This window comes from Prinia subflava, chromosome 2 (assembly GCF_021018805.1).
Source record: "Prinia subflava isolate CZ2003 ecotype Zambia chromosome 2, Cam_Psub_1.2, whole genome shotgun sequence".
Lineage (NCBI taxonomy): Eukaryota > Metazoa > Chordata > Aves > Passeriformes > Cisticolidae > Prinia > Prinia subflava.
This window is the reverse complement of record NC_086248.1, coordinates 99,458,317-99,482,564: the sequence shown is the minus strand read 5'-3', so window position 1 is coordinate 99,482,564 and position 24,248 is coordinate 99,458,317. Positions and strand designations below refer to the sequence as shown.

General features: G+C 43.1%; 1 protein-coding gene across 3 annotated transcripts; it reads left to right on the top strand.

Moving 5' to 3' along the window:
- Positions 1–137: 137 nt before the first annotated feature.
- Positions 138–24,156, top strand: LHCGR (luteinizing hormone/choriogonadotropin receptor). Of its 3 annotated transcripts, XM_063391206.1 has the most exons (11): positions 138–354; positions 7,999–8,070; positions 10,630–10,704; positions 12,374–12,448; positions 12,982–13,056; positions 13,148–13,225; positions 15,822–15,890; positions 16,532–16,606; positions 17,811–17,996; positions 20,422–20,502; positions 22,769–24,154. In XM_063391206.1, the coding sequence occupies exons 1-11, from the start codon at positions 200–202 to the stop codon at positions 24,009–24,011; spliced, it is 2,184 nt and encodes a 727-aa protein (XP_063247276.1). In that variant the 5' UTR covers positions 138–199; the 3' UTR covers positions 24,012–24,154. The 3 variants fall into 3 exon arrangements, with proteins under 3 accessions (XP_063247276.1, XP_063247278.1, XP_063247277.1); XM_063391208.1 differs by lacking the exon at positions 10,630–10,704 and having other exon boundaries at positions 22,769–24,156; XM_063391207.1 differs by lacking the exon at positions 16,532–16,606.
- Positions 24,157–24,248: the final 92 nt, after the last annotated feature.

The following is a 24,248-nucleotide window of genomic DNA, read 5'->3' as shown; positions in this document are numbered from 1 at the left end:
ACCTGTAGGCTTCGCAGCACACTTTCGCGGTCACAGCAGCCGAGGAAGGCTGTTCCCGGGAAGCCCCGGGGCCGGAGCGCGGCATGCCCGCGGCGGGGGCGGCGATCCCGCCCCGGGGCGGGGAGAGGCGGGGGCGCATCCCGCGGGCTGCGGGCGGGCAGAGGCGAGCGGGAGGCGGCGGGAGGCGAGCGGGGCCGGCATGGTGCCCTGGCTGCTGCTGCTGCCGCTGCTGCTGCTGCCGCTGCCGGGCTCTGCGGGCGCGGGCGGGCGCTGCCCGCAGCGCTGCGCCTGCACGCACGGAGCGCTGCGCTGCCCGCCGCCGCCGCACGGCGCGCTGCCCGCGCCCGCCCGCGCGTAAGTACCGCGGGATGCTCACACCGGGACGGGACGGGACGGGACGGGACGGGACGGGACGGGACGGGACGGGACGGGACGGGACGCGGGGGACTGCGGTGCCTCTCCACCCGCCGTGCGCGCTTGGAGCATCCCTGGCCGCGCGGAGGTGCGGAACGTGGGGCTGAAGTTTTCAAACTTTCAAAGTTCGAACAAACCCGGACGCAGAGTTTTCCCCTTGGGAAGGAGACGCGCATCTTTTCGGGACTTTTTCTCAAGGGGCAAACTGTCTCGCTCTCCAGTAGCCTCAGTGACAGTGGAACGGGGTGCAGGTGTCAGGGCTTTCCGTGCTCTCTCGCTGTGCCAGGAGGCATAAAGAGCCTTTCCTGTTCCAAAACCAACGCCTTGTAATGGATGGTTAGATTTAAAGAAACCTGACTAAAATCTTGAGAAGTCACCTTAAGCCTTCTGATAGTTCTAGGGTTTAGTTTTTCCTTTCGCAACTCTATTGTTGGGCTTCTTGTAACCTCTTCTCCCAAAGCTGTGTGATTAACTTTTCCTCTATCCTGAAGCATCAATTTCCTCTTCACTGTGCTCTTTGCATCTTCTTGAGGTTCAGCTCATTGACAAGTTACTGACTAATTTCTTTTCCCCTTCTCTTAGTAAAAAAGCTGCTATGAGTTTTGACAGCTGTTTAGATCTCTGCAGGGTGGCCCATCATAACTTTCTGCTTAATGCTTTGCCGGGAATTAGGATTAAATTAAAATAGCAAGTCATCATGGACATTCCCTTTCAGCACTCACACACCATAATTCAAGCTCATGATCGAGGAGACCAGACCAAATAATTGATATGCGTAGGTATTCAAGTTTTGTGTTGTTTATGGGCTCAGTTACAGCCCTGATCTAAACAATCGTGGCGTCAAAATATGGGATTAGAGGAGCAGCCGATAGGATGCTTGCCATTTCCAGGATCCCTTGGTTATCTCTGCATGAACTGAGCTGGGGTTTTCACATTATGACCCTTTTGGTAACAAAGCCTGTGTTTTCCATTTTCATCTGACTTGTTTGTAAATTTCACTTGGTCTTGAAATTCCCTAGGGATGATACTAACCCTGATCTCCCCTTTCTCCCTAGCTCAAAAATGGATAGGAGCAAGAAAACCTAATTCGTAATAATCTAGAGCCATGTGAACCATTCCTCCAAAGTCAGAGAGTCTAGAAAACTCTGTGTCCTGGATTTGTTCCCTCCCTGTTTCCCTGTGTTACCTTAGTGTAAGAGAAAGCAGAGCCCATGGGAACAGGAGATTCTCCATCACGTTTCTTCCCCAGTATTCACAGCACATGCAGAGCAGGTAGTAGACTAAGCATGTTTATTAGGACAGTGCACATAACAGCCCAGAGAGGTTATCAAGAGCCCTAAATGTATGTGATTTTATTCTTTCTCTGTTTTGGTTTCATCTTTTATTCCTCCTTTTTCCATCTGTCACCCCAAGAAGAAACCACATCTCAACCTCAGTGATTATGTTAGGACAGATAATGGGTTTATGGCTGCTGTCAGTTCTGCCTCACTGAGAGCAACAGGTCTAGGTAATGGACAAAAAGAAAAGAAAAAATTTCCCTTCTACCTTCAATAGAACATTTAATCCTAATGATTGTACACAAAGTCCTGCTATTAGAAACCAACTTTATAGTCAGAAAAGAGCTCAACTAAGATTTAGCTTGATAAACCTACAAGAGAAAATATTTACACTTAGAGGTAAAAAAAAAATCCCTGTCTTTCACAGACATGCCCACCTTCTTCTGTTTCCAACCTGATTTATATTGAACCTGAACCTATATTATTAAAATTTCCACTTCTTTTTATTGTTTAATAGAAACTTGTATTCATCATACAATTACAAAGCTGTGCATATAGATGTAGTCTCTAACCCTACAGGTGTACAAGGTATTCTCACTCTTTTGTTTAGTTGTTATTCAACCTCTTTTACTTTTCTTTCATCTCTTCCTTTGGTTTTCATACCAGTTTCTTCTTATCCATTTAGCTGTTGTCTTCCCCTCTTTCTTACTCTTTCCCCTCTCTCTTACTCATACAGTTTTTGGAGCTTTGTTAGTGCTGACTGCCTCTTTTTCCATACTCTCCCAATCCTCCTAGCTCCCTTCTTCCCCTGCACAGCTCTGTGTATGAGAGAGAAAGCAAGAGCATGTTAATTTTGTCCCCTCATAGCCACATCTGTACCCGCGTGCACCAGGGGAATCTCAGCATGATGCTTGCAAGTGCATTAATAATCTGGGGGGGAAAAGCTGATTTAGGTTGTTCCAGCATAGTTCCTGGGGTGCCCATATCCTTCCATCAGTGACACTGTAACACTGAAACCAGACCTCAGAAAAGTCTTTCTTAATTGTATGGTCAGTCAAGAAAATAAGCGCCAATATTTAACTCCAGCTATATCTGAGTAAAATCTGATGCTGTAATGATCTGTGCTTTCAAATGTATTTTTAATACTTGGTTATTATACATAGTATATATCTCATAGGGAAATTTCAGCCATTTTTCTTGACCCGAGTTATCCTTGCCATGTCACATTATTGCTAAAAACTTTTTTTCAAAAATATTAGGCTTCTGACAGGTTGCAGAATTACGGGGTTTATACAGTCCTGAATTGACCATATTTTTCTCAAGTTCCTGTTTTTAGTTTGGACATTACACAAACACTACAGAACCTCCATTATTCTGACACCTCTGAATGCCCTTTGGCTACAGCAGCTATATATCCTCTTAGTCTCAGCAGAAAAATAAACTTTAATACACCATTATGTTTTGAAACAAAACACGATTTTCCTTCTTTTGAAATCTCATATGTACTTTTGGTGTTTTAAGCAAAATCTAGTTGGATAGGTATCCAACTCTAGCTGTGCAGCAATGGGCATTGGATAACTTAAGACATTTTTGCCCCTTCAAAGACTTCATTTCATGGTGCCGTTCACTTTGCTGTACCTGAATGTATAGTCCTGTGTGGAGAGCTTCTGCAGTGGGGTGAGTGACATGTGATTAGGCACCAAATTACAAAATATCAAGTACAAAACTTTGTGGCAAAAGCCTGAAGAAGTAGACAATTCTACCATGTCTTCATTGGGGGCATATTTGGCTCTTTGGGATTGTCAAAATAATTCCGTTTCAGGGACAAGGAGATTATATCACCCATCATCACCTTGTGAAAAATGCTGTTTGGGTGCTTGTGTGAGCTATCACAGTTCACATTTCAGGTATGTGATGCCCAATATGCAGGGCTCTAAAAATCAGTGCCAACCCTAGAAGCTGATAAAAATCCTAGGAAAATAGTGGGGTTTCAGCCATATTTCCAATTGATATTCTCAATCCTCCCAAGTTTAAGGATGCTACAGGTTCAAATGCTTGCCAACAAGAGTCTACCTTATGTGTTCACGTTTTGGGCATTAAAAAAACAAGTAACCCTATAAAATAGACATATTAAAATATAACACCCAATCCAGCTAAAATAACTCATTCATACCTATTGCTATTGGGCCTGTGCTTTTTATTATTATTTATTTTTTTATTATTTATTTTTATTATTATTATTTATCAGTTCAATTAAACACTTTTTGCAAAAGGTCAGTTCTGTAAAACAGTGATTTCCTCCAGTGGTGTCAATGGGCTTGGGCTTTGACTCCTCCTCAGCAGGACTGCAAGTGGTCCTGAGCTCCTGGGGAATGCAGATCTCTCTAAAGCTTTTCTTGGAGCTCACGTCTATGTGGTGGCAGTTCCTGCCTTTCCCAATGCTCCTGGATAGCCTGAAATACATTTAGCTTGGCCATTAACCTTACATAGAATTATGTACCTTGAAAACCAATCTTGATAACATAGAAATGCCAAGAGTTGCTGAATGCCAGGAAGTCCGGCTGGCTCTCCACGTCTTTCTGTCTTTTTCCAAGGATGAGAAGTCCTGCAATTCTGTGGAGCTGTCAGCGCTGAATGACAGCAACGAGTACAAGCATACATGTTATGATGCATTAGATATGAAAGAAACTTTACAGGTTTTCTTGAAAGTGCAAACATCTATACTTCAACAATAGTCTTCCAAACAGTGCAGACAACTTGTATTAAAGATGGGTGTATCCCTCCTTTCATGAGCTGCAGAAGTCAGGCCAGCAGTGTGGGCAAGTTAGATGTATAAAAGCTCTGTAGCTTTGTAAAAACATTTTTTGGCAAAAGCTTCCTCAGCTGAATGGCCATATCTGAGTTCCACAATCTGAGTGCTGTCAGAAAAAAGTCTGAACAGGCCACCCCACCAGGAAGACTGATCAGATGAAACACATACAGACAGAGAGGAACAGCCTCACATTCACAATTCCTGATCCTCAGGGGGGACTTCAACAGCAGCAGGACATAAGCAATCCAAGAGGTTCCTGGAATCCTTTGATGAGAACTTCTGCCTCTAAGTGATAGAAGAGCCACGGAGGAGAGGTGCAGTGTGGGCCTTGTCCTCACCAACAAGGAGGGGCTGGTGGGGAATGCAAAGCCCAAGGGCAGCCTTGGCTTCAGGGACCATAAATGATGGAGTTTGAGGACCTCACGACAGTGAGAAGGGCACACAGCAAGCTCATTACCCCTGACTCCAGCAGCCTTTGGTCTTTTCAGACACCTGCTTGGCAGAATCCCAAAGCATAAAGCCCTGGAGGAAAAGGGGGCACAAGAAAGCTGGCCGATATTCAAAGACCAGCTCCAGGCTCAGGAGTTATACATCCCAACAAAGAGGAAGTCAGGAAAATCACCAAGAGGTCTGCATGGATGAACAAGAAACTCCTGGACAAACTCAAACACAAAAGGAAGGACTAGAGGGTTGAAGCAGGTACAGGTAGCCTGGGAGGAAGACAGAAAAGTTAAGCAGACAGTTCAGGTTAGGAAAGCTAATGCCCTGATGGAATTAAGGAAAGGAGAAATATAACCTCCATTTTTACAGAGGGAAATAAGGAATACCCAAAGAAATACGTGTCACTCAGTCTCACCTTCATGCCTGGCAAGATCCTGGAGCAGATCCTCCTGCAAACCATGCAAAGGCACATGAAAACTAAGGAGGGGATTTGTGACAGCCAATGTGGCTTCATTAAGGGCAGATCTTATGCCTGATAAATTGGGTGGCCTTCTAGGATGGGGTTACAGCAGGGGTGGATGATGCAATGTCACTGACATCATCTACCTGAACTTGTGCAAAGCATTTGACACTGGCCTGCATGACATCCTTGTGTTTAAACTGGAGAGAGATGGGTTTGATGGCTGTGCCACTTGGTGGATAAGGAGTTGGCTGGGTGGTTGCCCTCAGAGTTAGTCAATGGCTCTGAGTGGAGAGCGGTGACAAGTGACATTCCTCAAGGGTCGTACTGGGAGCAGCTCTGATTTACATCTTTGTTGGCAGCGTGGTTGGTGGGACAGAGCTCATTCTTTGCCGGTTTGGGGATGGCACTGAGCTGTGTGGTGGGATTGGCACGCTGGAGGGAAGGACCTTGAGAGGTGGAAGAGGCTCGAGGCCTTGAGACTGTGCAAGCCTTGTGGAGTTCAGCAAGGCCAAGTGCAAGGTCCTGCATGTGGGCCAGGGCAATCCCAAGTATAAATACAGGCTGGGCAGAGAAGGGATTGAGGGCAGTCCTGAGAGGGACTTGGGGGTGCTGGTGAATGAGATCTTGGACATGAGCCATCAAAGTGTGCCAGTGGTGTTCTGGGCCGCATCCAAAGCAGCATGGGCAGCAGAGCAAGGCAGGGGATCCTCCCCTTTTACTCCGCTCTTGTGAGAACCCACCTGGAGAGCTGCATCCAGCTCCAGGGCTTCCAGCATATGAAGCATGTGGACCTGCTAGTGTGAGTCCAGAGGAGGCCACAAAAATGCTCAGTGGGAGGAAGCACCTCCCCTGAAGAGACAGGCTGGAGAGCTGGGGTTGCTCAGTAAATATTTATAGAATCATAGAATGGTTTGGGTTGAAAAGGACCTTGAAGATCATCACCGTTCACTCCAAGCCATCACCATTAGGAACCAGCTGTGCTGCTCACCCACCAGCATGGTAGTAGGCTCATGGCCTGGTGTAATTGAAAGCCAAGATTTGCTTTTACGTTTTGCACCTTCAGTCACATTTCCAATCCCTTTGTTTTTGCAAGCAGTTTCACAAAAGTTATGCCGTGTTTTCCAAGCAGCCTGAACTGATGTTGCAGTTACAGGGTTATAGAGTGGGAATTTTTCAGCTTCTACTTTTTGTTTCTTCCTGAAGTTCTTTTCTTTTTGGTTCAGAATGTTAAAATCTACTTCTACCTGTCTCTGCCCTTCAGGGAAAAAATACAGTCTTCAAGCTGCATTACTTAGTTTCATTTCTGATTTAACTAAACCTCACACACAGCAAAACATGCCAGCATCAATCTAGGGACAGTTATGACCCAATCACAATGGCATGACAAACATATCCTTATATCACCCTCGTTAGGTAGGGAAGCATTGTTATTCCCTGTTTACTGACAGGGAGGCAAGGTCCAAGGGAACTAAATTATTTGCCCCAAATCATACAGACTTTTTGGAACGTAGCTAGGAAGTGACTTCCAGGCTCCTTGGTACATCCAGATTTGTAACCCTTAGACACAGTATGTATGACAGCCTGCCTTTACAATGTGTAGGTATGACATATTTTTAAACATATAAATACATATATATATACATAAAACTTGAACATTTAACATAAATAATGACAATAATAAACATATTTCTTCATGTAAAGGATTATGATAACAATGAAAAAAAGTAAGTTATGTGAATAGCATGGAAACATTTCAGTCAAAAAAGCCTTGAGGGGATGAGTTTAAGGATGAGAAACAAACGTCTCTGATTAGATATTTGTCATTCTAAAGCAAAATGAAGCAATTATCTGTTTTCACAGAGATAACATTTTGAAATATGTTAAATATTTTCCTATGGCTGTTATCAGGGAGAGTGTGGTCATGGATAGATAAATTGGCTGGTAAAAGTACTGTGGTTCAGATGTGGAGAATGGTAAAATGTGGCTCTGTCTCCCACATCATTGTTAATTTCTCAATCAGAGGAACTAAAAGATTAAAATCCACACTTGCTTTGAATCAACTAACCACACTGATGCAATTTATTAAAAAAAAAAAAAAGAATTCCATGATACCAGCCTGTTTTGAAGTTCTTTTACCTTTGTGCACAGCCACATTCATGATGCCACACTGCAACATTACAGAGATATTGCTGGGAGGAGAACATGGTGCAGCAAACACAAAGACACTGAGAAAGCTTTACATGAAAGCCACTTCTTCTGAGGTTCTAACTTTAAATAGCCTGTAGCTTCTTTAACTGTGAATGTAACAGCCTACTTTCTTCAGGCTATAAATTTAATTAATAGGTTATGATTATTATTGACTTGATGGTGATTACTCCCAAATTTATGCTGTTGAGGAACTGACCCAATATCTTTTGAATTCCATTTAACTAAGATCAATGACAAATTGATCAGGCCCCAGAGGTATAGAGAACTGCAGGAAAAACAAGGCATTATTCTTTATTGGTTTTCTCCCTACCATAATGATACAATTATAAACAAGGAAACCCCGTGCCTTACAACCCTTTCCTCCCTCTCTTCTTTTTTTTCAGATCATTTACTCATCTCCCTGTAAAAGTAATCCCATCACATGCATTTGAAGGACTTCAAGATGCCTTCATCATGTAAGTTGTCAATATTTTCCATAGGCTTTTCCTTAATTTTTTACAAAAATCATCCTTTTATAATAATGTAAAAACATGTGGCTAATATACTCTATTGATGAAAAAAATACACAGGGGAAGGAAAAACATAGCATTCCTTTCATGTAAACAGTATACAAATGATCATTTGAAAATTATTTGTAACAGCTGTTTAAAGATCAAATAATGAAATATTAATCACGTCAGAGACAACTGATACAGCTTAGTAACTGATGACAGGAGCATTTGATTAGCAGAGGAGATAGATTTCTATCATCAGACATTACCTCTGCAATGACAGCCATGGCTCTCTGTGGTTATACATTTATAGAAGAGCCAAATAAGACATTTTTTCAGCATTTTGCAGTGAGAGAGAAGCTTGGCAGGGGTTCAGAAGGACTGAGCCTTTTCTTTGATGTTTCAGTTTGCAAGTGCTGTAGTTCTGCACACCGGGTCTGGGCTGCTTCTTGACCCTCAGCATTGTACCTATTTTCCATCAAGGATTCAGACTCTAGGGCTCTTCTTGTCCCTCTTGCCCCCATTTCTGCTGTTATTCCAGCTGAATGGCATGCTTGAGTCTCCATTATTTATTATTTTTTATTTTGTCTGCATCGAGTGGCCTCTAAAGGACAAAGCTGATGACACAGCAGTGCAGTGAAGAGCAGGGGAATGACCTCCCCCAGAAGCTAAGCAGCAGCACAGAGGAAGCTGCTTTCTTTTCAAGGTGCACTCTTTGTACTTCTGTGCTGCACATACCCAACTGCAATACAGTATTAAAGCAGAATCCAGTGGTTCTGTATTCTTGCATTCACTTGCATCTGAATGTTTAATGAGAACTTAATCATTTTCACACTGGAGGCCAACTTAACTCTACAAAATTTCTCCTACCTGTGTGACTTGAGGCTACTCTCAAACTGTATACATGTCATATTCTCCATAAAGAATGGTTTGTTCTTGGACATTTTCTCTTCTATAACAAGTAGTTAATTGATCTTTTTATGTGCTTTTAATTAATCTCTCCAAATTAACTATGTGTGAATCAATGTATTTTTCTGAAGTTAGTTTGTAGAACACTTCATAATTTTATTGAGATTTAGCGCTACTGTGAAAAATGCATATTTTATAATTATAAATCTCTGAGTCAGATATTTGGCAACACATCACGCTCTGAAAAGTGATAAATTAGTCTCATGCCGTAAGTCATTCCAACATGTGTAAATGGAAACACGGTGGCTGACAGGGAGGATCCCATGGAAGAACCATGTTTCAGACCCCCAAAAAGCTCTGTTAGCAAGCACTGATCCCTCTCAGCCTGTGAATCTCTGAGGTTCAGGTGTCCAGCAGGCCACTTATTCTACATCCATCTTTCATGTATAAGTAACCAGTGCAATACCAAAAATAACATTTTCTGAACTATCATCATAATTATCACTGAATTATGATGATGAAAAAATCCTTGATAATATTTTAACACACACATACACATTAACTTTGTGATATCTAGCATGCACCCCCTTTGCCACTACAAATGAAATACAGAATTCATTCTGGTCTAAGGGATTTTGTATCACCAATAGAGTTGTTTTCTCATAATTGTAATTGAATTAAGCTAATACTCAGGACTGTGACAATACCGACTCTGACAGTGTAGACACATTCCAGTTGTTTGGAAAATATTTTTTCTTGAGTGTGTATAATCTTAGGTTTACTTTGTGTGCCCTTCTACTCAATTCTGTTGAAAATTTTTGAAGATCTTCCCTTTATATATGCACCAATGTACACTATTTACTTTCAGGACTCAGTTTTGCATAGCCTCCTAGATCTTAATCTAACAAGAATTTAAAAAGCACCTAATAAGTGGATTTTGTTTTTCTATGTCAGTATTGATTAGTCTTAAGTACACATGAAATAGGAGCACCTGTACATCACAACTCACAATTTGGTGGAGAGTGCCACCAAATACAGTCATGTTGGTCTGTGTCATGATGAAAAGACCCACTCCCTTTCAGTTTGCATACATGTAATGAAAATGGCATTTAAATCCAAAAATTGTTCGTAAAGTGTGCTGAATCCATATCTGTGTGTTTCTACATCTGTGGATTAGATGGCCATAGGTCTGACTTGATAATATCATATGAAGAATCATGAACATTATCCATGTCCTCATCCCACAGATAAATTCACTGAGCAGAACCAGCGATGGGAGGGAGGAAAAGGCTCACGAGGCTTGGGCTCACTCTGTTTACATTAGTTCTGGCCCTCAGTCTCTAGCTTACCTGCAATTTACTGAGGAAATGGAGAATGGCTGTTACAGAGGTGCTTATTCCTAAGGATTGGCTTTCTCTTTTGCCAAGACAGAAAAGGCTGGTCCACTCCCAAACCCCACTGGCACGGCCTGCCAGGATGTCTGAGGTGAGGCACAGACAAGGCTGATAGGAGGGGTTGAACAAGTGCATAAAAGGAGGAAATACAAAGCGGAAAGCTGATTGCTGGAGTCTCTTCTGGTAATGTGTTGCTTTGTGTCTGCTGTTTTCACTGTAGTGAAATCTCTCAGAGCGACTCCCTGGAGAGAATAGAAGCGAGTGCCTTTGACAGCCTTCCCACCCTGTCTGAAATGTGAGCACCAGTTTAAAAAAGGCATCCATGTTGTGGTTTCGGCTCATCAAGGACTAAACAATCTGCAGAGAAGTATTCCTGGACCAAATCTGTCACTGTTACTTTGATTGGCTTTGATTGAGATCTATGATGAGAAACATTTTCCTCCAAAGTACTGTAAGAAATAGTGAGCTTTCTGTGAGGCCTGGCCTTGGAGATCTAGCTCATGCACAGGCAGCCCTGCACAGAGTCCCACTGCTTTCAGTGAGCTCAGTGGCAGGAATGGAGCTCTGGCATTGTCAGGTTTTCTAAGCGGGGAAAATATTCGAGATGACAACAGATGAGAAAAATCTTTCTTTTTGAAGATGCCGTTTTCAAAGCCCTACATTATTTAAATACAGCTGCTTAGTATGCATAGCTCTTCTGTGGAGCACTAAAATATTACTCAAACAGAACATGCACTGATTTTAAACTTGACCTGTATAGCACAGGCATCTGAGAGAGAGAGTTAAAAGCAATGACTAGGAGAATGCTCTGAAATATTTAGTGAAATTGGAAACTCTAAATCTGACTCTGTATCTCATTACTGGCTCTTGCACACAGCATGACCAGTGAGTGGCTGAAAATTGTGCAACTGAGTGAGGACAAATTCATCTCTTTTTTTTTAATATGTGAACATCACTGAAGCCAGTTACTCACATAAGCAAGGGATACAGATTAGTCAATCTGATTGAGTCCAACTTCCACTAGAATCTGTGGTGTGTTTAGGGAAGGAATAAAAGATCTGACCCATGCATTCGCCTACTGTTTATGGATAGCTTGTCTTACGCCTGTCTTCCAAAACCCAAAAGCTAAGCAAGACCATTAAAGAGCTACAGGAAGCTGACAAGAAAACCTCCTTGACTTTGAGTGCTGTACAGGACTCACATTACAAGGGCTTGATGTCCCAAGCTGAGCTCAAGTCCACATTCAGTGGATGATCAGGGTATTGAGTTCAATGGCATCCTTGAATTTCAACTTTCCTTGCCACTTCACATGCTAAAACCTTTGTGTTTTGTAAGTCACACGCTGGGAGGGAGCTGGGCCAGTTACTGGCCTTTAGGGCAAACAGAGCTTTACTAGGTAGTTCAGCTGCAGAAAGTAAGTGCCCCTTGATTTTGAGATCTGCCTGTTTTTAGTGACCACTAGCAAACTGGACTTCTCACACATTTCTCTCCCAGTATCTGCTGATCCATGCATAGCAACCACTGCTCTAAGGAAGTCCATGGTGCTCCTAAGAGGTTAAACCATCTGAGGAACTGCCTTTCCTGGCTAGGAAGAGCACCAAGCATCAGTAGTGTAATGGAAACGAGGGATGATTTGAAAGGATCTGACTGTGGGGCAAGGACCAGGCACACACACACTCTCAGATCCAGGCTTGGCCCCCACATCCAAGCCCGAAATGTTAACTCCCACCAGTGGCCAGGCTATCCAAACCAGACCAGCTCAGAGAACCATGAGAATTCAGGCAGTGCTATCTTTTGTTGGCTGCCTAAAATTTGCAGGCCATTTTTATTATCAACAGTGCCTCAAAATGCATCCAGCAGCATATTTGCAGGCTGTTTTCCGAGAAAGTAAATTGCAAGCAGAACTCAGGGCCCTCCCAGATATATGTTGTTTATAATACTGAAATATTTTTCCCTCTTTCCAGATTAATCCTGAACACGAAAAACCTGTTGCACATTGAGGATGGAGCATTCAGAAATCTTCCAAGGCTAAAATACTTGTAAGAAAGGGTTCTATTCCTTTTCAGTTTACTTTATTTATTCTTTTCTCCAAAGGAGTAGACAAATCCAATTAAGGTGTAAGGAAAAAGGTTTTTCATGCATTACAGTATCCTAGAAGTACGTACATTGTTTACAATAGCTTTAACCTGGAGTTAGCCAATAGTGAGGTCTTTCAGTGTACAAGGCCAGGGCAGTGACGGACAAAACAGAAGTCTGCAAAGTAGTTCTGGTAAGTGCTTATTTCTAGAATAAAGCTTTCAGACTAACAGAGTACTAAACAAAAGATGCAACTAAAATCTCTCCTCATGCTTAATGTAGTGAGAACATATGCTGTTCCTCTAAGACACTGCTTGAGAATTCTGAAAACTTGATTTTTACAGGCTTTACAAATACCTTTGTGGCCTACTTAAAAAATTAGATTTGTCAGTCACTTTTTAAAGCACTATTAAACTTAGACCTACCAAGTCGGCTTCTTGTTGCATCCACTCTGGTAATATTTTCTTCTATAAATAGGAATTATGCTTTTCTCTAGGAGCATTTGTAACACTGGAATAAGACAATTTCCAGACTTGACACAGATATTCTCACTGGAAGCTCATTTTATTTTGTAAGTAGAGACCCATCCTAACCCAGCTCAAGTGTTTTTCATCTTGTTCCTGAGTCACTGACAAAAATACCTTTTTTCTTTCCTTCCAAAGGGAGCTCTGTGATAACTTGCGTATGACAATTATACCACAAAATGCTTTCCAAGGGATGAACAATGAATCACTGACACTGTGAGTAAAATAATCCTAGCTCCAGTTCCTTCTGCAAGGATAACACTTCTGCTTGAGAAAAGTGGGTTGACTTCATGAAAATCTTGACATTAAGCCCCATAAAATAGATATATATTTATTGTGTATTGAATTTTAAATGCCTAAGAAACATGGGGGTGTTCTACAAGATGAAGAGCAGAGTTTTATCCAAGAGATAATTTCATTTAGAACAGAAAATAGGACCAAGGATCTAAATCTTCATCTTCCGTGCAATGTTGTTCTTAAAAATATCAGCAAGCTATAAACTACAAAAGCTGCACTGGAGGCCAAAGTCTCTCTTCTTACCTCAGGATGTTCTTGAAACAGTGCTTTCAGGGACCAAGCAGTCTGAGGGAGCTGAGCTTCAGCTGCACAGGGCCCCTCTGAAGAGGAGGGATGGACACAGGAGAAATTGGTACAAACTATGGATGCTGCTCCTTGCCCTAATTTCTTTTGCTTCAGCTTACTTTCTTATAAGTCTCCACAACCAAGACTTTTCTTTTAGGCAACAGTGGGTTCATTGCTTCAGCCCCCTGTCAGATGGGTGGGTTTGATGCTATGAAATGCCCCACCTGAGGACCACAGAAAGCAGCACAAAGCCAAGGTGACATGTCCTCTGCCAGCACAGCAAGAACTCTACGGATTTCACAGCTCACTTGTCTTCAGAAAAATTTCCACAAAGTAGTGCTGAAAGAGGAGAAATCACAAGCTGAGCCTCTTGGTTGGGATGTGGCTGAAATTTGGGGTTCCCAAGGAAGGACCTTGTGAGCCATAGGGCAGCAGGCACCCACTTGGTGTGGCAGCCACAAGCCCCAGGGAAGCCCAGAGAAGCCAGCCTTTGGGGGCCAGGCTCCAGTACACATCCAACAGGAGCCCTGCCCAAACTCCGTGGGTACTTGCACCTACAAAGGAGCAGTGCACATGAGCAAGAACTGCAGCTGATGGGCTCTCCATCAGGCTGATGTGCCAGCATGACAGTCATTTTAACCCAGATTTTATGTATTGACCAATACCTTCTGGAAATGAGAGAGGAACTGGGCATAAATGTGACTGAATGCTACTCCTACACGATGCTGAAGAGGAGCAATTGCTTGGATTAGTGCATCATTTGATCTTACGAGCCTCTTTCCTCCCAAGAAGTCCTCAAAATAACTTCAGAAAAATTATGATTCTCCTAATGGTGCAAGAAAATGAACATAAAAGAGATGGAGAAAGGTGCTTAAAGTCTTTACTGTAACCCTAAAGTGTATTAAATGGGAGGGAGCCTAAGTCAGGAAACCACCAACAGTCATTTTTCTCCCATCCTTTTGTGATTGGGAGCTCACCACAAAAGGAAAATAATTATCTTATCAGCAGCTTCCTAAATGTAGAGCTACACGTTAACTCCACCCCATGTGGTCAGCTGCAATTAGGTGGAGTAATTCTAATTCCTCTTGCTACAGCATGGTCTGGTGAAACACAAGTAATCTAGGGAGGTGTAAAGTCACCCTGCTGCCATTCTTTGCACTGCAAATAGCTAATTTATTCCAGCAGCTATCCTTTCTTGTGGATTGGGCAATTGATCCCACATATTGTCATGGTTGTTAAGGCTATTGCTAATTTCAGCATTGTGCTGAGGTAGGTACTGGCTGTCAAACGGAGTCAGGTGCTCCCCACACTTGAGCACTTGGGAGCAGGTTTCATAGGGCGTTTCATTTTGTGCTATCGCAAAAGCAAGTGGAAAAGCAACAGAAGTGCTGTTTAATTCATAAACAGTTCCAGGTTTTTTAATAGGGCTTAATATTAAAGAAAAAAATATATATACGAGTGACTATATTGACTTTCTATTGGATACATGAACTTAATATCACAAATGGATATTATTAGACCGATAGGTTACATCTCCTAATGAAGGAAAAGAGCTGGACCTGAAATGTAGCAGAGCCCAGGCTTTAGGTGAGTCCCAGGGTGAGGAATCAGGAAGCAGGGTGACATCCAGTGTCCCTGTGCAGTGCAGGGGACAGCAAGGCTTCCACAGCACAAATCAAGCCTGGCAGCAGCACCTTGGAGAAGCTGATAACTCACTGCCTGCTGGATGATGCCCAGCCCACCCCTGCCTCTCTGCAAGGCTGTCCCTTGGAGGATTTGTCTGTCCATAGAGGATCTGCAATCCAGCAGCTCCCTCCAGGCTTTAGAGTTGCTTTCCACCTGACACATCTCTAGGCCTTGCAGTCTTCCATCTGTACCAGCTGACACCACAAAATCCAGGTCTTCTGCCTCCAGGTTGTTGTCTGCATGCCAGCAGCTTACCTGGACTAATGTCTGTTCCTGGATCTCAGTCCCAGGTAGGCACAGGCAAGCCCCTCAGCAGGGGGAGGATCTGTACCTCAGCTAAAGTTCTCCTCAGCAGCTTAACAGGAAGGAGCTTAGAGAATTTAAACTGCATCTTTCTTCATTTAAGAGCTATAGTTACCTTCATTCTTTATAAGCAGAGCCTCTAATCATTAAAATGAATGAAGCACTGAGGTTTGAAACTTGTAGTACATAATGTAACCTTACTTTTCCAAATCTTTTTCCCTTATGTTTATTTAATCTCCAGCAAGTTGTATAAAAATGGATTTGAAGATATCCACAGCCATGCTTTCAACGGAACAAAACTGAATCAACTGTGAGTATGCTATCCCTCCTCAGTAATTTAAACAGAAAATAACAATTTAAATACAGTCAGAGGCTCTTTCTTCAGTTTAACTGGCTGTGTCTTGTGTTTCCCAATATCCATGAGAAAACTGCATCTTTCAGTGTCAGTGTGACTCAGTTGTTAATCCTGCAGTTCTCACTGCTTTTCCTGAAACAACATCCCTTAAAATAGTTCAGCTTTTGTGAGAAAAATTCATAATTCTTAAGAATATTTCATAAGTCATTGTAAAAACTTGAAACAGTAGCCTAGACTAAGGAATCTACAGTTTATGGCTGGAAACATCAATAGTTTTTAATCTCTCTCACATGCTTGGGGACTAGTCTCTTGGTTTGAGCAAAATGTATATTTGCTATGGTAGTGAAAGAACCAGCCTAGTTGTTCCTGGTTTAAGTCCAAAGAATTTGGAATTTATCAGATTTAAGTGTAGATGATAATGATCTGATGGCAGCAGAGGAAGTAAAGGTCAAATGGGAAATACAAGCACTCTCCAGCCAGGCAGTGCAACAACCACAGCTGTGGTGGGAGAAAGAATTGAAACAGGTGTGAAGAAGAAACCAAAACTATAATTTTTAAAATCCAGATGTAAAGAGAGTTCATTTTTGGTTCCCCAGAATCCTGAAGGACAACAAGAACCTCAGGCGGATACACAACGATGCCCTGAGAGGGGCCACAGGGCCAGATGTCCTGTAAGTATCCACAGCTCCATTACCTGAGTGTCCTGTGGGAACTGCACTGTGCCACCAGAGCTGTGTCACCACTGCAAACACAGGTCTCGAGCCTGGAAGGAGAACTGATCTCCTTTGTACCCTCTGTGTACAAAGTGAAAACACATCAACAAGATGCCATGAAATTACAGAGTGAAAGGAGTCTGCACCCTGGCAAACACATATCACTTCTAGTGTTGGCATTTATCTACACCTCTTAGACATTTTGGGTTTTGCTTTATTTGTGTCAGATTTCCCTGATCCTATTCCTGTATCTTATATTCTGACATTGCAAACTAACTCGTCCTTTGGTAGGATGGATATGCTTTGGCAATATATATTGGTTTAGAGCTTGTTTATAAAAGTGAACCAGTTGATTGCATGCTGTAAGCTCATGCTGAATAAAACTCGTTATTATCATCCTGATGATTTATTAATCAAGGACTTACTGGAGGGCTGCCCTGGCTCTAACTCCATGCAATAAAATGCAGTGTAGTTCTGTAACTAGCACTCTGTGCTGCACATGCCTTTTTTGTGCCTTTTATTGATGCTTTATGGAACATAGCATTACTGATATCACTTTCAGAATTGTGGGCCTTTTTTTTCCTTTGTTCAATGTCCTGACTTGGAAAATACTTAGTCACTGGTGGACTTTCTTCACACAAACAGCCCCTCTGAAGTTACTGTAAGCCAAGATGATTAAGTTTGTGTTGGCAAGAATGGCAGATTCTTTGGGGGTTTTAATTAATAGCCATTTAATTAAAGCACCTAGAAGAGCCCTTCAGATCCAAGCAGAGGGCAAGGAGGATGTCCTACCTGTTAGCTGGCTGGAGAGTCACTATTGCCCACCTTCGTCTCTCCCTGTCTCTGGCTTAAAGTCTCCCTCACTCCATGCATGGATTTCAAATGGAAAGGTGAGGACACAGCTCTTGGCGTGGTGGGTTTCAGTTTCCCCAGGACCAAGGGAGCTCCTTGCCTAGCTGGAGCTGCTGAGCCACAGGGATGCTCTTACCCCGCTGCTCTGGAGTGTTTCATAGACCATGTCTCTGAGCTGAGCATCAGGTGCTAAAGTGGCTTTGTAGATCTGAACCTTTGTGAACAAACCAGTTTCTGTTACCTACCGTCATGCTTTGGTGGTGTTTTTACAGGGATAAAAAGAAAAGAGAATGCTCTCTTTGTTTCGCAGGGATATTTCCTCAACAGCACTGGAGTCCCTGCCTAGTTACGGGCTTGAGGCCATTCAGGTCTTGAATGCAACGTCATCTTACTCGTTGAAGAGGCTGCCACCACTGGATAAATTCAGCAGTCTTCTGGAAGCTGTCCTAACATATCCCAGCCACTGCTGTGCTTTTCGAAATCTAAGGACAGAAAAGTAAGTCCAAATAGCACATTATTGTACTGCCGTGCTTCAGCTCCAAAATGGCAATTCTGCTTTATTCAGCTCACAAGGTTTGATTATCTTTATTCCAGTTACAGGGAAGCTGTGGTGCATTGCAAGGCCTTGCAGGAAGCAGCAAATCTCTGCTAAGGCCAGGAAAATTATGTCCATTTATTTAAGAGCAGAAATTGATCCCATCCTGTGCCCTGGATCTGCCAGCAGAAACATTATTCTAAGTTTGCTTAAAGCTTTTTTTTTTTTTTTTTTTGCATCCCAATTAAAAGCCTACTGGCACACAGAAGACAGACCTTTATCAATAGCATGTTGCCCTAATTAAAAAAAAAATTAAATGCCTGTAGCCTTTAGCTTAATTAATATAGGTGATATGATGACATAGTAGAAAGGGCAAGTTTTCAATTACTCACCAAAATTAGGGCCTGCCACAAGCCTACAGAGAGAGGTTACACGGTTCATTTCCAACCATTTCAGGTAATAGACAGTATTGTTCTCCCCACCACTGGAAACCATGGTACAGGGAGAGCTTTGCATCCACAAACTTGGGGCAGTTAATCCAAGACAGCTGGAGCTCATTTTTCAGCATTTATGTTTCAAAGAAACCAACCCCCAGTTGACTTTAGGCAACCAAAGCAACACCAAATGAGTTTAGTTTGAGCCATGAAGGTGCCTCATTTCTTGTCCATCTCAAAGGAAGGCCACAGAAATTACGTACTGAGCAGGCAGTTGTGAGAGGCCTGACTGGTGGTGTCACTTCCATGCCCTCACTTCAGGGATGTCCTGGAAAGGCAGGAGTAGATTCCAATTCTTTAGGGTAAAATTAGGGGTTAATCTATGCTTTCTCTGCCTACCTCATTTTACTAAGGAGTTCTTAATTGTGCAAGAACAGAACAAAGATTCTACTGTCAAGCATTTCCATTGCTAATGAACTGATTCAGTCACAGATCACATCTCGGAGTGTTTTAAATGCAGGAGCAACTCTGGCAGAGAAAAAACGGTATTTGTTCCAATAAAGATAATGACATTTCTGATGCTGTATTATTTTTTGGGTGCTTGACTTTGCAGTATGACCATGGTCTATAAAAACAGGTATGCCTTAGTAAGTCACTCTATTAAGTGACTGTTTTCTTAGTAAATTGTCGGGGAGAAAATCCCATGCAAATCAGGAAATGACTGCTCCCCTGTCAGGGGTATCAGCAGTGAGGTGAGACAAAACCATTTCCATTCATCCTGGTAGAGTACCTGGCTGCTACTTCCAGAGATTTTGCCAAATGTATCATCTTTCAACTTGTACTATTCAAATTGCTTTACTTCAAGCATGCAAAGTCTATCTCCAGATCCCAACAGTTTTTAAAATGGGGTCATCTTGGGAAGATTCACCTCACCTGGAAGCGCATTGGTATGGGCTTGGGGCTGAGCTGCTGGAAAACAGCTCTGCAGAGCACCCAGGGACCTGTCCCTGAGCCAGCAGTGCATTCCATGACCAGGAAGGCCAATGGTGTCCTGGGGTGCATTAGGAACTGCACTGACAGCAGATCAAGGGAGGTGATCCTGCCCCTCTGCTCAGCCCTGGTGAGGCACATCAGTTCTGGGCTCCTCAGGACAAGAGAGAGGTGGAGCTGCTGAAGCAGGTCCAGTGGAGGGTTACAAAGATGATCAAGGGACTGGAGCATCTCTCTCATGAGGAAAGACTGAGGGAACTAGGGCTGTTCAGCCCCAAGGAGAGATAACTGAGAGGGAACCTCATCAGTGTCTGTCAGTGCCTGGAGGGAGAGTGTCAGCAGTTGGAGCAGGAACTGATGAACAAGAAGTTCCATCTGAATATGAGGAAGAATTTCCTTCTGTGCAGGTAACCAAGCAATGGAACAGGTTGCACAGAGAGGACGTGGAGTCTCCCTCACTGAGGATATTCCAGAACTGTTTGGAATGTGCTCTAGGATGACACAGGGACGTTGGACCAGATGCCCCACCATGGTTCCTTCCAACCTGACCCATTCTGTGGTTCTGTATCAGGCCAGTTTTCCAGCAGCTGTTAACAGGCACTTCTCCAAAAGCCAGCCTAACTGCTTCCATTTATCCTGGTTGAGAATCTGGCCACTTCAATCAGTATTTCAAAACACATCATTTAATTCAATTTCAAGTTATTTCACTATTAAAAAAATACATCCTACACAATAACCAAGCTGAAAGACCATCTTTACACACCTTACACATCCTTACACTGCCTATTTTCACAGTATTTGAAGTCTTCTCCTTCACACTTCCAGATGTCTGCAGGAATTTTTGTGCTGCCTTGAGGCCAGCACTGGTTCACCTCACATGTCTGTGAAGATCACTTGCAGAGAAGAAAGGCTTTGGCCGAAAACCAGCCTGAAACTTAACTTTCTTCTCATCTTTCTTGCAGGCAGAATTTGTTGCTTTCCATTTTTGACAACTTCTCCAAGGAGTGTGAAAGCACCATGAGGAAACCGACTAACGAGATGCTGTAAGTACCTCTCTGCATAGAGATGATGGAAGCAGCAAATACAGACCTCTTCCCCTTTCTGCTGTTCACATGCTTTTTCACTTTTTTAAGCAGGTCTTTGCCTGCCAGTTCAGTCACCCCTACAAGTTGCTCAGTGGTAATTTTACTATAATTAAATCAAGATTTGGATGTTCAAAAGGAAAGGCGAATACAAAAACCCTCATGATTTCACAACCTTTACTCATTCCACTTTGTCTTCTATATTCTGAAAGGATTTCAAAATAATGATGAAATATTTACAGAAGTTAGTGGCCTACATGGAGACTTTCCATTCCCTGAAATAAATGCAGTTGTTGGTGTGATTCAAAGAAGAGCTACTATTGTAAACTTTTTTTTTTTGTGCCTATACAAAGGATAATTAGAACTCTGCATATCAATAGTTTTCCATGGTAGAATGAAGTCCCTGAGCTTGAAGTGTGATGACCCCATGCCAGTGGTTTACTTCGTCTAAACATGTCTTTTCATATCATCACAGTTTTGCTTGACAGTGTTCAGTGTTACGATGAGAAAGGTTAATATCAAAACTGTTGTATTGTCTGTGTTGGATGATAGGCTCTAACCCAGATTTTAAGGGAGAAGTTTAAAGATTTGCTGTTCTTCATCCCTCTGCAGCTAAATGGGAGACCTTGGGACTTCTTAGCAGCCCAGACATGGCGTCAAAGCATTGTAAAGTCTAGAAGAAACAAGGTTATGGTCACAAAATTCCAATGGCTAAATACAGCTGAAATGTCATTGATTCATTGGGATAATTACTTCCTTGGACACTATCTTGTTTGCTGGTTGGTGAGGCCTCCTACACTTGCCATTTGGTTTCATCTGTCTGCTTGTTTTGGATTAGCATCTGTTCCACTCCTGCTGTGCATTAAATAGTCTGCCCAGCCTATTGGCTCCAGAAGCTGTTTGCTTTGGCAAATCCCAATCCCAGCAATTCTCTGAGCAGGCATTATAATAAGCAAGTGAAAGCAAGATTATGGTTCATGGGCTTAATGGCTGCAGAAACCATCTGAAAGTCCCGAGTTCTTATTAGTGAAAAAAAAAACCCAAAAAAATCCAGCTTGCACATAGCAGCATATTCACACAGCCTCTCAGAAAATCACAATCATTTTTATAAGTAAATAGAGTCAAATGTATTCCCTGGTCTTCCAGTTTGAGCCAGGCAAATAAATGCAAGACATTGGGCAGTTTTCCATATACAGAGAGAAGAGTTAGGATAACAAGTTTGGGATGTTATTTGCCCCACAGGAATAGCTGAAAAGCAGCTCAGTTTCATTTGCTAGTTAAGACCCTGCTCCAGAAATATCATTTAATGGACATGCTTCAGTAGATGTGGAAGCTTAAGTATGTCCATTAAGGACATGGATTAATTTAAATTATCCTAAAGCTACCAGTTTTCTCAAGAGTTGCTCTTAATAGGGATATTTTCCAGGTCTCACACTGCAGATTGAGTGGTTGTCCACCAAACACTCACAGTCAGGATGACTGGGAAGTTGGGAAATAGGCACTTGTTAAGGCAGGGAAGTGCCAGAAAAGACAGTGTTTGCTTTTAAAACGTTTCTTCTTTGGTAGGCCTGTCACCACACTCTTGACGACCTAGAGATTTTAGAAGTCTGTCTTAAAAACCTACAACATTTTTTTATTAGGCATTGGGTTCAGCCTAAATTTAATAAATTCCTAGCTATCACTGTGATTTAGTTAACCATGCACTCCTTGCCCTACAGTAGTGCAAACAGCAAACTCCTCAGCACCTCCCAAGCCATACATAGTCTCAAAAATTTGTTTGCTAAGTGCCTTTCCTAAGGGGAGCAAAGGTGCACAGTTAAAATCCATAGGTTATTTTGGTATGGCTTCTACAATTGCCTGCAAAACCTCTGTGCATCAAAGCTGTAATCCATCAGCCCAAGTGTTACTGTAGCTTGGACTGCAGCCAACCAGCAGCAGGACAATGGCTCCTTCACAAAGCAGTAAAAGTGAAGTACTTACAAATAAGCAAGTTGTATAAGAGAGCATTTCTGTGGATGGGACTGTGACCTCTGCTGCTCTCCAAGGCTGCTTCCCAAACACAAAGCATCCTCACAAGGCTTCGTTATTTGTAAACACCCTGTAGAAACACATGGAGGAAGTCACTGTTTTAAAACAACTGTTATCTGTTGTCTTTTGCAAAGGAATGCGATTAGCATATAACAAAAAATTCACTTCTGTTTGGGGGGCGGTTTTTTCATGGTTGCAGAGATGACTACAACAACACATTGCTGTGGTCAGCAGAGAGGAGCACACACCCTTTTGCAAGAGATGAGGAAAGTTCTCCCTACAGCTACTCAACCATTTTTGATGACAGCGAAATGGCCGGCCTTGACTTTGAGTATGACTTTTGTCAGCCTAAAGTGCTTACGTGCACTCCGGAACCAGATGCCTTTAATCCCTGCGAAGACATCCTGGGATACAGCTTCCTCAGAGTGCTGATCTGGTTTATAAACATCCTCGCCATTGCGGGCAATTTTACCGTGCTCCTCGTTCTCCTGACCAGCCACTACAAGCTCACCGTCCCTCGCTTCCTCATGTGCAACCTCTCCTTCGCCGACTTCTGCATGGGGCTGTACCTGCTGCTGATCGCCTCGGTGGACGCGCAGACCAGCGGCCAGTACTACAACCACGCCATCGACTGGCAGACGGGCAGCGGCTGCAGCACCGCCGGCTTCTTCACGGTGTTTGCCAGCGAGCTGTCGGTGTACACGCTGACGGTGATCACCCTGGAGCGCTGGCACACCATCACCTACGCCATGCAGCTGGACCGCAAGCTGCGCCTGCGGCACGCCGTGCCCATCATGCTCGGGGGCTGGCTGTTCTCCATCGGCATAGCCGTGCTGCCTCTCTTCGGCGTCAGCAGCTACATGAAGGTCAGCATCTGTTTGCCCATGGATATCGAAACGGGCCTGTCCCAAGCCTACATCCTGCTGATCTTGGTGCTGAATGTTGTCGCCTTCGTTGTCATTTGTGCTTGCTACATCAAGATTTACATCGCTGTGCAGAACCCAGAGCTGGTAGCGGCCAACAAAGACACCAAGGTAGCCAAGAGAATGGCAGTACTGATCTTCACAGATTTCACCTGCATGGCCCCCATCTCCTTTTTTGCCATATCCGCTGCCTTCAAAGTTCCTCTCATCACAGTGACCAACTCCAAGATCCTGCTAGTTTTATTTTACCCCGTCAACTCCTGCGCAAACCCCTTTCTCTATGCGATTTTCACCAAAGCATTTCGCAGGGATTTCTTTCTGCTGATGAGCAAGCTTGGTTGCTGCAAGAGCCGAGCAGAGCTCTACAGGATGAACTATTTCTCTGCTTATAACTCCAACTGCAAGAACGGTGGCGTAGCCACAGCCCCCAGCAAAGCCTCCCAGGCATTCCTGCTCTTGTCAGCCTTAGAGAAGCCCTATCCTGCACCACGGGACAAGACATCCCACAAGGAAAATTAACCCGGAGTGCCAAGAGATGCAGCACTTTCCAAGGCCAGTTGTGATTATCTTAGTGACTAGGGATTGTTTTATTATATCTTGAACATTTCATAATAAATAAACATGCCAGTCAGTAATTCTTATGCAACATAACTGTTCTGACGTTCAAAGTGGTGTTTTCCCTTCTCTTCCTTTGTGGTAATAGGTGTGGAAGGCAGCTGTTAGGCAAAACTTTTCTGCATAGGGAACCAGGAGTCC

Coding starts and splice junctions, on each gene's coding strand:
- LHCGR (XM_063391206.1), top strand. CDS start 200: ATGGTGCCCTGGCTGCTGCTGCTGCCGCTGCTGCTGCTGCCGCTGCCG. Junction 8,071..10,629: donor CTTCAAGATGCCTTCATCAT/GTAAGTTGTCAA, acceptor TTTTCACTGTAG/TGAAATCTCTCAGAGCGACT. Junction 16,607..17,810: donor GCCACAGGGCCAGATGTCCT/GTAAGTATCCAC, acceptor TTTGTTTCGCAG/GGATATTTCCTCAACAGCAC.